We start from the raw sequence: 14,187 nt of genomic DNA on the forward strand, positions 1-14,187 counted from the left end.
ACTCTAGCTTCTCTCACAATGGGGGGATTCCCTGGGAGACGGGCTTCTCCTCTGTTAATAGTTCGTCTAGGTCACAGGGCGCAGTGTCCCGGTGGGTATGCGGAGAGCTTTTGATGTTCCAAAGCTCTTCCAGCTCCTGATTCAGAGCCCGTATGTTTCAGCAGTTCTGTTTACTCCTGCAGGGATCCGCCCAGATAGGTGGGGCCAGGGGTGGGGTGAGCTGTGAGAGGTGGCCCAGAGCAATGGCGGCCACCACCACCACCACAGCCAGTCCTGCTTCCACAGCTCTCTCCCCTTTGCCGGAACTAGCTGGGCTGTGAATTTGTGTCTGTGGGCCACAGTTCTCAAATATAGCAAATTTTCTGTTGTTTTGATCTGACACTGCTACTGTTTCGCTTCTAGCACCGGGCAGGTGGGGGCGGGGCGAGCTCTGGGAGGGGAGGGAGGGGGCGGCTAGTCTCAGTGCCTAAGGCTCCGTTCTCTGCTCGGCAGTGCGGGCTTAAACCACCGTTTTCAGCCTTTTTCCCTCAGTCTTTTCTCCGAGGTCTCTGCCGTGAGCGTTGGGTTCAGCCGTGTTATATGCTGTCCCCTCAGCCCTGTGGAGCCCTGGCGGAGCCCTAGCAGTCCGAGTTCTTCCCTCTCCCGCAGCTGCGGTAGTTCCGGGAAGCAGCGAGCTCGGCGCACTGAGCTAGGTCTGCGTCCTGCGCCCGCGCGGCTCCGTCTCCGTGCACTTCTCCGTTTCCTCCTCCCCCCACTCGCACGAATCTCCCACCTGTAGGTGATTTCAGTCGGTAGTGGGCCTCTTCGTCTTGCCTGTCTGCTGTGCAGGGAGTCCTTTGTGGAGTTTTTGTTGTTCAATTCTTTGTAAATTCCAGGGGAGCTTTACAGAGGCTCACCTCACTCCGCCATTTTTCCGGAACTAAATGTATACTTTTTGGTAGTAATAAATATTGAGAAGGAAAATAAAGCAGGATAAGGGGATACAAAACAGTGGGATGAGGGCCATTTTAAATAGGGTGGCCCAGCTTCTTTGAGTAGATGACTTTTGAGCACAGAACTGAATAAAAGTTGAAGGAGCATGACTTCTTGACATGGGAATAGAAGAGAAAGCGCATTCCAGGTAGAAGGAACAACAGTTATAAAAGACTTTAGCTGGACATGCATTTATGTAGTGAAGACTAGAAAGAAGGCTAGTATGACGGCAGAGTGAGGGAGGCTGCTGAAGGGGAGAGAAGATCAGGTCGCTGGGCTTGGTCTAGAAGATCATGGACTGTCTGTTTGGCAAGAAAGTTAGTTCTTAAGTATGGAAAGTCATAGGTGATTTTGTTTTTAACCTTTCTATTATGGAAATTTTCAAGTGTATTGAAAAGTAGAGCATACAGTATAATATATTAATCACCCAACTTTAATAATTATCCCAGTTTAAAAAAATCTTGTTTCGTATATCCTTACTTTTTCTTTCAGGATTATTTGAAAGAATTAATTGGAGGGCTTTGAACAGAATAGTGACATGATAATAATTCATGTTTTTGAAAGATGAGTTTAGCTGTTGCATTATGGAGAGTAGTCTGTGTGTGTTGGGTGGCAACCCTAGAAACAGGGAGGCTATTGGAGCAGTCTAGGTAGGAGATGTTGGTGTCTTAAAATAATGTGATAAACGTGGTAAGAAACTGTCTGAAATTGTATATTTTGAAATGTACATATTTTGAAATTGTATATTTGAAGACTTGTTTGTCAGACATTCAAGAAAAAGAGTCCTAAGCAATTGAATGTTGACGTTTCCTGAGGTTTGGATGACTAGGAGGGACAGGTTTTGGAGAGAAAACAGGAGTCTGTTATAGACATAACTGAGTGTGAGAGGTCTGCTTAGACGGGCAAGGGAGGTGTGTCCTAGGCTTTTCTGAGTCTGGAGTCCAAGGAAATGCAGTTGGATGTATAAATTTGGGGTCATTGCTTCCTGTGTGATGTTTAGATTCACAAGATTTGATAAGATCAATAGTGAATGAGGACTGAGCTCTGGACATCCTGGAAGAGGAGAATAATCTAGTACAAGATATTGAAAAAAAGTGGCCACTAACTAAGAGAGTGGCCCTGGTGTTCTAGGGTCCATACGAAGAAAATGTTTCAAGAAAGGAAGGACCCTATTGTGTAAAATGCTTCTGGTAGGACAAGTAAGAATGGACCACTGGATTTGGCTGTTTGGAGGATTTTTCACAAATGTGGTTTTGGTAAGAAGTAAAAACCTCAGACTGGTTCAGAAGAAAATGGGAGGAGAGGAAGTGAAAGTGGAATAGAGGCAACTAACGACGTTTTACTGTAAAAAGCCGAGAAATGGGCACCTAATGGAAGAAGGACATGGTGGGGGGGGTAGTTTCTATTCATTTTGAATATGACGGCAGATGTGTGTGTTGTGGGTTAATTCCCAGAGCAGCAAATTCCCTAAGAAAGGAGAGAAGCTGAGAGTAGCATTCCACTTTAACAAGAAGGTAGGTACAGCAGCTGTCAGTGGATTTCATGATAGGAGGTCAAGGAAACCCACTTTTAATGCTTTTAATTGTTTAAATTAAATGATAAGTATAGTCATCGGCTCTGGGAGATGGGGTACTGGTGGTGAAGAAGATGTGGAGTAGATGCCTTGGCGAAGGGGAGAAAGAAGAATTAACTGAGCCACGTGGCGTTGTGTGGCTCACATGCAGGGCCAGCACTGGCTGGTCCTCTGCTGTCAGAAATTTAAAGTGAGACCAAGCTGATATGGTCGTGTGACTTTTTTCGAGCCCCATTTCCCTAGCACTTCATTGAATTAGAAGGCATGGAGAAGGGCTGTTTAACTCAAGAGTTTCAGCTTTTGTTTATCATTTCTTTCTAAAATGTATCTACCTACTTTCTTGTTTAGTCAAAAATATATTGACAATATTTGTTTTGATTCTAGAGTATCATTTTTCACAGTCACTATATTTACAATGGTATAAAGATAAAACCCTCCACTGGCTTCCCATTTTACCTTGAGTAAAAGACAGGGTGTGTACAGCCTACTGCTGTGAGGCCCACAGTCTGCTCTTGCCTCCTCCTTGCTCACTCCATTCCAGCCCCTCTGGCCTCCTTGCTGTCTCCCGTGATCGTACTGGACATGCGCTGAAGGAGCTCCTTAGCACTGGCTATTCCATCTGCCTAGAACCCCCTACCCCAGATCCACATAGAGAATTCCCTGACTAGTCTGTTTCAGGTGACCCCACCCCTGTCATACGCTGTCGCACACTCCTGTTTCCGCTGACCCTTAGCAATACTCCTATTCTGACTTTGGTCTCTCCCTCTTGTCCCCAGGGTAGGCTACATAAGGGCAGGGATTTTTCTTCTCCACCAATATGTGTCAAGCACAAACACATGTCTCAGAAACAGTGCCTGGTAAGCACTCAGGAAATGAAATACATCTTTGCTCTAAAGAATAGTCTTATAACTACATAAAAAAAGCACTCTTTTTTGAGTGCTTGAATGAGAAGTTCAGACTTATTTTAGATTCCCAAAATTATGGGGAGGATTTGACCCACACAGTGCATTTTAAAGTCAAATACAGATAATTTGTGACTTCTCTACATTTCTGTTCTCCTTGATTGTCATGGATAACCTAATTTGAATAGAGGTCTCCTTTATTTGTTTTGCCCCTTTTGAAGATAAGCCATGCACTGATGTTATTGACATTTCATAGTAGACGGTTGTTACCTAGTGCAGCAGTGCAGCGTATTTTTTCTGATGAGATACTTGCTTTCTTTCTTAGTAGTATGTATATGAGTGACTTACATTTAAATATCTAATATTAAAGAAGAAAATAGAAAAGGCAGGCTTTACTGACTGCTGAATTCTGTGACAGGGAACTCATCTTCTTTCACATGTTTTTACCTAAGGAGCAACATCAGGCGCTTCTGTATCAGTTAATGCAACAGCATCACCACCAGCAGCACCACCAACCGGAACTGCAGCAGCTGCAGCTCTCTGCACCAACACAAATACCGATAAACAACCTACTGGCAGGTACTCAGGCGCCACCACTTCACCCAGCTCCCACCAACCCATTTCTCGCCATCCATGGAGATAGTGCAAGTCAGAAAGTGACAGTAAGTATCTTTGCTTTATTCTATCTAGCAAAATAATAAAAAGAATTTTATTGATTAATGAGAGATGATTCTCTCCAGTCCCTCTCCTTCCCCCCCAAATATATTATTCCCTTGATAATTTCTCTTTAAAACCAGTTGTTTCAGCAGCTGGGTATTGTAAACACAAAGGACCTAAGCCAATTTATATATATCCCCAAAGTATATCAGTTTGAATTTGCACATAAGGTTTGAAGGCCGTATGATAATTCAGAAAGTTTCAAAATAAAAATGTTGTATTTATAGCAAGTCGTGTGGAACAGTCCACTCAGACAATACTTGGTACTTTTTAAGAATCTTTGTTTAATTTGTTTAATTATAGAACCAGTCTAGATATTTTAGCAGTATTTTTTTTATTTTGCTCTGAAGTGCTTCCTAAAATGGAATTATATTTATAATAAAATTAATATAAAAATTTTAGGGTAATCCAATTATTCCACCAGATTATGATAAAAAAAAGTAAATTATAATCACATTTCTAATGGAATTTAAGTTTTATTAATTTTATGTAAGTGATAGCATCTTACCCTGTCAGCGTACAAGATAAATTAAAAACGGATGCAGGAACAGTATACTATACATTTGGTAGCACACAGTTTTAAGGCTGTTTCTTTTTATTAATTCTCCCCTTCAATTAGGTCTACTTTACTGTAGTGTATAAATATTTCTCCTAAATTCCAGTTCAGGGCAGAACTGTGTTAGAGGAAGGCTACTGGGATATAGAATGCAGACTGGACATCAGGAAAGCAAGAAGGAAAGAATGAAGTGGGAGAGTGGGCAAATTAAAGTACTAAAAGTCACAATGTTTGCTGTTTCCCATAATTTTGAAAGCTTGCTATATACTGTGCTTTTAGTCTTCAGAAACTTTAGTTTGTATTTAGTAACAAGAATTGGTTTAAAATATAGATTATTGATTTTATTAACTCTTCAATGCATTTGTTTGCCCCATTATTTCTGACTTCCTGAATATATACTGTCATTGTCACAAACGTTGTTCCCTCTGCAGTATTCTTCTGACATGGGAAATTTCAGTGATTCTGTATTCATTTAGAAATTTTTTGTACTGCTTTTTTTCTCAAGCTTTTTCTTATGTTAAAAAATGAATTAATTACTAGTTACTTTTTCCATATAATATGAAAAGTGTATTTTTAATGGAAAACCACAATAGTAAACAATATAAAATAAACTATTAAATACCTAATGGAGAAAAGCAAGGGTAGCAAATAATATTTATGAGTACCCTACTGTATGCGAGGCATCTTTGTCAGATACTATAGTATGCATGATTTCAATCTTTGAAATAGTAATAGGTTGTAACCCTATTTTTTTGTAGATTAGTAAAACAAGACTCGAAGAGGTTAAAGCTCAAAGGATAGCTCAAAGGATAAATAGCACATATTGGATCAGAACCCATGACTTTGTTAGTCCATAAAAAATTCATTTTCTGTAATACCATGTTACTACTTCTGTGGAAATGTTAATTTCAGGGGATGATTTCTACATTCATTCCTGTGAGTTCTGTGGCTCAGATGGGCACTTTTTTGTTTACTGCTGAATTTCATGTTTGTAAAAGCAACTGATAATGTTTACCAGTAAATTCATGTCTTTATATTATGCTGAAAAGTAACCATGTCGACTTGTAGGAAAAAAGGAATAACCATGTATACCACATTTTATCTTGGTTATAATTTCAATTAAGAGGATATTACCTCAAATGTGGGCCAAAAATTGATTTAGCTAATGCATTTGATCTTGTTTGTTTCAACTGCAGAGACTTAGTGATAAAACGGGGCCTGTTGCTCAAGAGAAAAGTTGACACTTGAGAAAAACATCTTAGAAATTGCCTATCCTGCTGTTCTAGCACTTCCTCTGGCTGCTGTTGCAGTCCTCTTACTACACCTATGAAGAAATGCAACAAGAAACTAACTGCACAACAAAGGATTAATTGCCACAAGGACATTTCTTGTAAGGCTTTGATTTTCTTGTTGCTTTGTTGCACTGAAATGAAATTCCCATATCCCCCACCCCTCACCCAGATTTTTTGAACTTTGAAAGAAAATTTAATACCTAACTTTTGTCATTGAAAATTTACATGCAATGAGTTTATCAACCTAAGAGAAATTTAATATAGTTGGTGCACAACTAATTTTGTTACAAATTGGAGAGATGAATAGCAAAACTAAAGATTTTTTCCATTTATAAACTACTTGGTTTTATTGTACAAGTTGGAATATGAAAATAAGATACTTTGTTTGGGTTACAATGTGCTTGCTCTGAGTCAAAACTTAAAACAAATTTCAAGGAACTGTCCAATTTCTTCTACGAGAGTTTTGTTGGTTAAATATTGCAAATAAATAAGTCATCAACTGGGACTTGGCAATCTTTGTTAGAAAACTTTCTAATGGGATTTGGCCAATTTTGGTAATCAAGTTAGGACGGTAATGTCTTCCTTTTGCAAAACGAAATTTTTTTTTTTTTTGCTAAATGCCTCTTTTTTGGTGTTAAGACCTACTCATATTTTAAAGAAACCTTGAGTTGAGTTCTAAGGCTGCTGGGGGAACCAGATCAATTCAAAATGAAAGACTTCTTTCAGAAAGATGGGCCACTCTGGAAGCTGCTGGTCGGGTTTGGCCTGAATCAAGTGCCTGTTAGTACCTTATGGTGTTGAAATGGCTCTAGACAGCTGAGCTTGCACTGTAGTCAGTCCTTGTAAGTAGTAGGAATAGTCAGTGTTGCACCAGCAGCCTTCCCGTGGTTCTGCCTTTATTAAAAACTTTCTATGCCACCATAGATAGCTCAGGCAAAATACCTGGGTATTTATCCACTAATGAGTCACAAGAAAAATGAGTGGATTTGGTAAGAATTTTTGTTTTTTACTTTGAATAACTTCCCATTACTGACGATGATTTCCAACAAATGAACAAAACAGGATAAACAACCCACCACTACAGTTCCTAAAACAGGTGAAATCTTATTACAGTCCTTCCACTTTGGGTAGCCACACTCCTGGTGTGACAGTATGGCAGTGTATAAATTACATAATTGAGGATGTAATCATTGAACTGTTCTTAAATGTGTGAATTATTAGTGGAAAAGACCCAGCTGTAATTAGACCTCCACTGTGTACTTAGCTGGAAGAACATGTTAATTCTGCAATATGTCTCTTGGTTAAACATTGCACAGTTCTTACCTCATTTCTGTAAATAAGGTTTTGTGAATCTGTTTTGTATTGTGAAAATATTCATAAGATAACATTGATATTTTGATTTGTAATATTTCTAATTGGTAGATTTAATTGAAAAGTAAAATTAATTTATTTTTATATGTTCAGGGGAATTTTAAAGAAAGTCAGATCTTTTGTAGATAATTTTAAAAAATCGGTGTGGTTTATTTTACTTATTTAACCCACTGGTTGTTATTCTGTAACAATTTGTATAAATGGTAAATTTTGAATGTGTTATTATTTTACCTAGGTGTAAAAATCCACATGTATTGAAGAAAATGTACAAAGTTTTTGTTAATAAAATTTAACAATGTTTATAACTCTGTGCCATTTTTCCAGTTTTATTGAGATATAAATGACATAATATCACTATTAAGTTTAAGGTATACAGCATAATAATTTGGCTTATATATACATTGTGAAATGTTTACCACAGTAAATTTAGCTATCTCATACAGATACAAAAAAGAGAACAGAAAAAGTTTTTTCCTTGTGATGAGAACTTTCAGGATTTAAACTCTTAACAGCTTTCCAATTTACCATAGAGCAGTGTTAGCTATAGTCATCGTGCTGTATGTACATTACATTCTTAGTACTTATTTATCTTACAGCTGGAACTGTACCATTTGACCGATTCCTCCTCCCTCTTTCCCCTCCCCCGCCTCTGATACCCACAAATCTGATCTCTTTTTCCTATGAGTTAGGTTTCTTTCTTTAAAAAAAAAAAAAAAATATATATATATATATATATATATATATATATGTATGTATGTATATATTCCACATATGAGATCATACAGTATTTGTCTTTCTCTGTCACTCAGCATAATGTCCTCAAGGCCCATCCATATTGTCACAAACACAGGGTTTCTCTTGATGGCTGATAATATTCCATTGCATAGATATACCACAATTTTTGTATTCATTCATACAACAATGGACACTTCGATTGTTTCCAATGAGGATGTAATTAATCATTGAACTGTTCTTAAATGTGTGAATTATTAGTGGAAAAGACCCAGCTGTAATTAGACCTCCACTACAATGAACATGGGGGTGTATATATCTTTTTGAGTTAGTGTTTTCATTTCCTTTGGATAAATATGCAGGAAGTGAATTGCTAGATCATCTGGTAGTTCATTTTAAATTTGTTGAGGAACCTTCATACCATTTTCCATAGTGGCTGTACAAATGTGCAATCCCAGCAACAGTGCACAAGGATTCCCTTTTCTCCACATCCTTGCCAACATTTGTTATTTCTTATCTTTTTGATGATAGCCATTCTAACAGGTGTGAGATGGTATCTTATTATGGTTTTGATTGCATTTCCCTGTTGATTAATGATATTGAGTATCGTTTCATGTACTTTTGTCCATCTGTATCAGTCTTCTTTGGAAAAATACTCAGATCTGCCCATTTTTCAATCTGATTTTGTTGTTGTTATTGAGTTATATCAGTTCTTTATATATTTTGGATTTAACCCTTTATCAGATATATAGTTTGCCATTAATTTCTCCCATTTGGTAGGTTGCCTTTTCATTTTAATGATGGTTTCCTTTGCTTTGCAGAAGCTTTTTAATTTGAGATAGTCCCACTTGTTTGTTTTTGCTTTTGTTGCTTTTGCTTTTGGTGTCGGATTCAAATATCCTCACAAAAACCAATGTCAAGGAGATTACTTCTATGTTTTCTTCTAGGAGTTATATGATTTCAGGTCTTACCCTCAAGTCTTGAACCCATTTGGAGTTAATTTCAGTATATGGTATAAGATGGTGATCCAGTTTCGTTGTTTTACATGTGGCTGTGCAAAGTGCCCAACACCGTTTATTGAAGAGAGTGTTCTTACTTAATTGTATATTCTTGCCTCCTTTGTCATAAATTAATTAACCATATACGTGTGGGTTTATTTCTGGGCTCCCTATTCTGTTTCATTGATCTGTGTGTCTGTTTTTGTGCCAATACCATACTATATTAATTACTATAGCTTTGTAGTGTAGTTTGAAATCAGGAGCGTGATGCCTCCAGCTTTCTTCTTCTCAAGATTGCTTTGGCTGTTGGGGTCTTTTATGGTTCCATACGATTTGGGGGATTATTCTATTTCTGTGAAAAATGCCATTGGAATTTTGATAGGGATTGCATTGAATCTGTAGATTGCTTTGGGTAGGTAGGTATGGACATTTTAACGATATTAATTTTTCCAATCCATGACCATGGAATATTTATTTGTGTCTTTTTCAATTTCTTTTATTAATGTTTCATAGATTTCAATATGCAGGTCTTTCACCTCGGTTAAATTTTTGTAAATGGGATTGTCTTCTTAATTTTTTTCTGATAGTTTGTTATTGTAAAGAAATGCAACAGATTTTTGTGTATTGATTTTGTATCCTGCAACTCAACTGAATTGATTTATTCTTATATATGTATTTTTGATGGAATGTTTACACACACACACACACACACACCCATGTCATCTGCAGATAGTGACAGTTGTACTGCTTCCTTTCCAATTTGGATGCTTTTTGTTTCTTGCCCAGTTACTCTGGCTAAGTCTTCCAATACTATGTTGAATGAAACTGATAAGAGTGGTTATCTTTCTCTTTCTGATCTTAGAGGAAAAGCTTTTAGCTTTTTACCGTTGAGTATGATGTTTGCTGTGTTTGTCATATGATGCCTTTATTATGCTGAGGTACATTCCCCCTATACCTGCTGTCTTGACAGTTTTTAATCGTCAGTGGATGTCGAATGTTGTCAAATGCTTTTTCTGCATCTGTTGAGATGATCATGTAATTTTAACCTTCCTGTTGTTAATGTGTATATCACATTGATTAATTTTGGATGTTGAACCATCTCTGCATCCCTGGAATAAATCCTGCTTGATCATGGTGTATGATCCTTTTAATGTGTCCTTGAATTCAGTTTGTAAATTTTTTTGTTGAAGATTTTTCCATCTAGGTTCATCAGGGGTATTGGCATGTAATCTTTTTCTTGTGTGTGGTTTTAGTATCAGGGTAATTAATGCTGTCCTTGTAAAATGAGTTTGGAAGGATTCCCTTCTCTTTTATTTTTTGGAAGAGTTTGAGAAGGATTGGTATTAATTCTTTAAATGTTTGGTAGAGTTTACCTATGAAGCTGTCTGGTCCTAGACTTTTGTTTCTTGGTAAGTTTTTGATTACTCATTCAATTGTGCTAGTAATAGGTTTGTTCCAATTTTCTATTTCATCATGATTCAGTTTGGGTAGGTTGTATGTTTCTAGGAATCTATCCATTTCTTCTGGGTTGTACAACTTGTTGGCATATAATTGTTCATAGTAGTCTTATGATTGCCTGTATTTCTGTAGTATCAATGGTAACATCTCTTCTTTCCTATATTTAGGTGCTCCTATGTTGGGTGCATAAAGATTTTAAAATATATCCTCTTGTTGGATTGACCCCTTTATTACCGTGTAACACCCTTTTTTGTCTCTTATTACAGTTTTTGTTTTAAAGTCCATTTTGTCTTGTAAATGTATAGCTACTCCAGCTTATTTTGGTTTCTGTTTGCATGGAATATTTTTTTGCATTACTTCACTTTCAGTCTATGTGTGTCCTTGCATCTAAAGTGTGTTTTTTGTAGGCAGTATTTAGATGGGTCTTGGTTTTTTTGTTTTCTTTTGTTTTTATCTATTTAGCCACTGTATGTTTTGATTTCTTTCAGTATCAGTATCATTTGACTTCTTTATCATTATCTTTTGTGTAATCACTACAGGTTTTTGTCCTGTGGTTACCATGAGGCTTACATAAAATATCTTCAAATTATATCAGCCTGTTTTAAATTGATAACAAGTTTGATAGCATTCCTAAATTTTATCCTTTTATTTCTGCTTCTCCTCAGGTTATTGATGTTAGTTTACATATTTTATAGTTATATGCAACAACATTATTGTAGTTATGGTTAATATTTTTTTAACTTTTTAAACTAGAGTTGCAAGTGAATTATGCACTAACATTACCATATTACAGAATCTCTGATTATATATTTACCATAATCACTGTGTTTTACACTACCTTCTTATGTTTTTATGATGTTATTTAGAGTCTTCCAGTCGAAGAATTCCTTTAGCCTTTCTTTCTTTCTTCCTTCTTTCTTTCTTTCTTTCTTTCTTTCTTTCTTTCTTTCTTTCTTTCTTTCTTTCTTTCTTTCTTTCTTTCTTTCTTTTTCTTTTAATTAAAGTGTATTGGGGTAACAGTTGTTAATAAAGTTACATAGGTTTCAGGTGTACAATTCTGTAATACATCATCTATATATCACATTGTGTGTTCACCACCAGAGTCAGTTCTCCTTCCATTACCATATATTTGATCCTACTTACCCTCATATACTACCCCCCCACCCCCCTTACCCTCTGGTAACCCCTAAACTATTCTCTGTGTCTATGAGTTTTTGTTTCTTCATTTGTTTGTCTTATGCTTTTGTTGTTTTTAGTTTTATATCCCACATATCAGTGATATCATATGGTTCTCTGCTTTTTCTGTCTGACTTATTTCGCTTAGCATTATATTCTCAAGATCCATCCATGTTGTTGCAAATGGTACTATTATATCTTTTCTTATGGCAGAATAGTATTCCATTGTGTATATGTACCACAACTTCTTTATCCATTCATCTATTGAAGGACACTTTGGTTGTTTCCATGTCTTGGCCACCGTAAATAAAACTGCAATGAACATGTCTTTATCTGATAAATGTTTTCAGATTTTTTGGATAGATACCCAGGAGAGGGATTGCTGGGTCATATGTTAATTCTATTCTTAAATTTTTGAGGAACCTCCACACTGCCTTCCATAGTGGCTGCACCAGTCTGCATTCCCACCAACAGTGTATGAGGGTTCCTTTTTCTCCACAGCCTCTCCAACACTTGTTACTATTTGTCTTGTTGATGGTAGCCATTCTAACGGGTGAGGTGATATCTCATTGTGGTTTTTATTTGCATTTCTCTGATGATTAGTGATGTTGAGCATTTTTTCATATGTCTATTGGCCATTTGTATGTCCTCTTTGGAGAAATGTCTCTTCAGGTCCTCTGCCCATTCTTCAATTGGATTGTTTGTTTTTTTGTTGAGTTGTATGAGTTCCTTATATATTTTGGATATTAGCCCCTTATCAGAGGTGTTGTTTGCAAAAATTTCCCATTTGGTTGGTTGTCTCTTTATTTTGTCAATGGTTTCTTTTGCTGTGCAGAAGCTTTTCAGTTTTATATAGTTCCATCCATTTATTTTAGCTTTTACTTCCCTTGCCTTTGGAATGAAATTCATAAAATGCTCTTTGAACCCAAGGTCCATAAGTTAGTACCTGTGTTTTCTTTTTGCAGTTTATTGTTTCAGGTCTTATGCTTAGGTCTTTGATCCATTTTGAGTTAATTTTGGTACGTGGTTGACAGATAGCTGTCTAGTGTCATTTTTTTGCACATGGCTGTCCAATTCTCCCAGCACCATTTATTGAAGTGGCTGTCTTTTCTCCATTGTATGTTTTTGGCTTCTTTGTCAAAAATTAATCTGTCCATATTTATGTGCATTTTTTTTCTTGGTTCTCTATTCTCTTCCATTGGTCTATGTGTCTGTTTTTCTGCCAATACCATGCTGTTTTGACTATTGTAGCCCTGTAGTACAAGCTAAAGTCAGGAAGTGTGATACCTCCAGCATTGTTCTTTTTTCTTAAGATTGCTTTGGCTGTCAGGGTCTTCTGTGGTTGCAAACAAATCTGATGATTTTTGTTCTATTTATTTAAAAAATGCCATTGGGATTTTGATGGGGTTTGCATTAAAGCTGCATATTGCTTTGGGTAATGGCCATTTTAACTATGTTGATTCTTCCAAACCATAAACATGGAATGTCTTTCCATTTCTCTGTGTCTTCTTCAATTTCTTTAAAAAATGTCTTACAGTTTTCAGCATATAGGTCTTTCACATCCTTGGTTTTTTATTCTTTTTGTTGCATTGCAAAAGGAATTTTATTCTTTTTGTTGCATTGCAAAAGGAATTGTTTTTATTTCTTTTTCTGAGATTTCATTGTTAGTATATAGGAATGCAGTGGACTTTTGTTCGTTGATTTTGTAGCCGGCAACTTGACTGTATTCATTTATTGTTTCTAATATCTTTTTTGTGGAATCTTTAAGATTTTCTGCATATAGCATCATGTCATCAAAGTGTCGTTTTAACTTTATTCGCAATTTGGATGCCTTTTATTTCTTTCTCTTGCCTGAATATTCTGGCTAAGACTTCCAATACTGTGTTGAAAAGCAGAGGTGATAGGGGACAGCCCTGTCGTGTTCCTGAACATAGAGCAAAGGGCTTCAATTTTTCACCGTTAATTATGATATTAGCTGAGGGTTTGTCATATATGACCTTTATTGTGTTGATGTATTTTCCTTCTATACATATTTTATTAAGTGTTTTAATCATAAATGGATGTTGTATCTTGTCAAACACTTTTTCTGCATCTATTGATATAATCGTATGATTTTTGTCCTTTATTTTGTTTATGTGATGTATCACATTGATGGATTTGCATATGTTGAACCATCCTTGTGCCCCTGGGATGAACCCCACTTGGTCGTGATGGATAATTTTTTTAATGCATTGTTGTATTCGATTTGCTAGAATTTTGTTTAGGATTTTTGCATCTGTATTCATCAGATGTAATTTTCTTTTTTGTGTGTTGTCCTTATCAGGTTTTGGTATCAGGGTAATGTTGGCCTCATAAACTGAGTTAGGGAGTACTGTCTCTTCTTCAATTTTTTGGAAGAGTTTGAGCAGCATTGGTATTAGATATGCTTTGAAGGTTTGGT

At 36.5% G+C, this 14,187-nt stretch overlaps 1 protein-coding gene across 21 annotated transcripts in view; it reads left to right on the forward strand.

The window, feature by feature from the left end:
- The window catches only part of MLLT10 (MLLT10 histone lysine methyltransferase DOT1L cofactor), a 198,267-nt gene extending 190,574 nt beyond the window's left edge, over positions 1-7,693 (forward strand). For 20 of the 21 annotated variants that reach the window (XM_074324864.1, XM_074324863.1, XM_019755986.2 and 17 more), the window contains 2 exons: positions 3,900-4,109; positions 5,917-7,693. In XM_074324864.1, the coding sequence (XP_074180965.1) occupies positions 3,900-4,109; positions 5,917-5,961 (255 nt within the window). In that variant the 3' untranslated portion in view covers positions 5,962-7,693. Of the gene's footprint in view, positions 1-3,865; positions 4,110-5,916 lie in introns of those variants that run through there. The other variant, XM_074324866.1, reaches the window with a different exon arrangement.
- Positions 7,694-14,187: the final 6,494 nt, after the last annotated feature.

The sequence above is a fragment of the Rhinolophus sinicus genome, linkage group LG02, assembly GCF_036562045.2.
Source record: "Rhinolophus sinicus isolate RSC01 linkage group LG02, ASM3656204v1, whole genome shotgun sequence".
In the NCBI taxonomy this organism is placed as follows: Eukaryota; Metazoa; Chordata; class Mammalia; order Chiroptera; family Rhinolophidae; genus Rhinolophus; species Rhinolophus sinicus.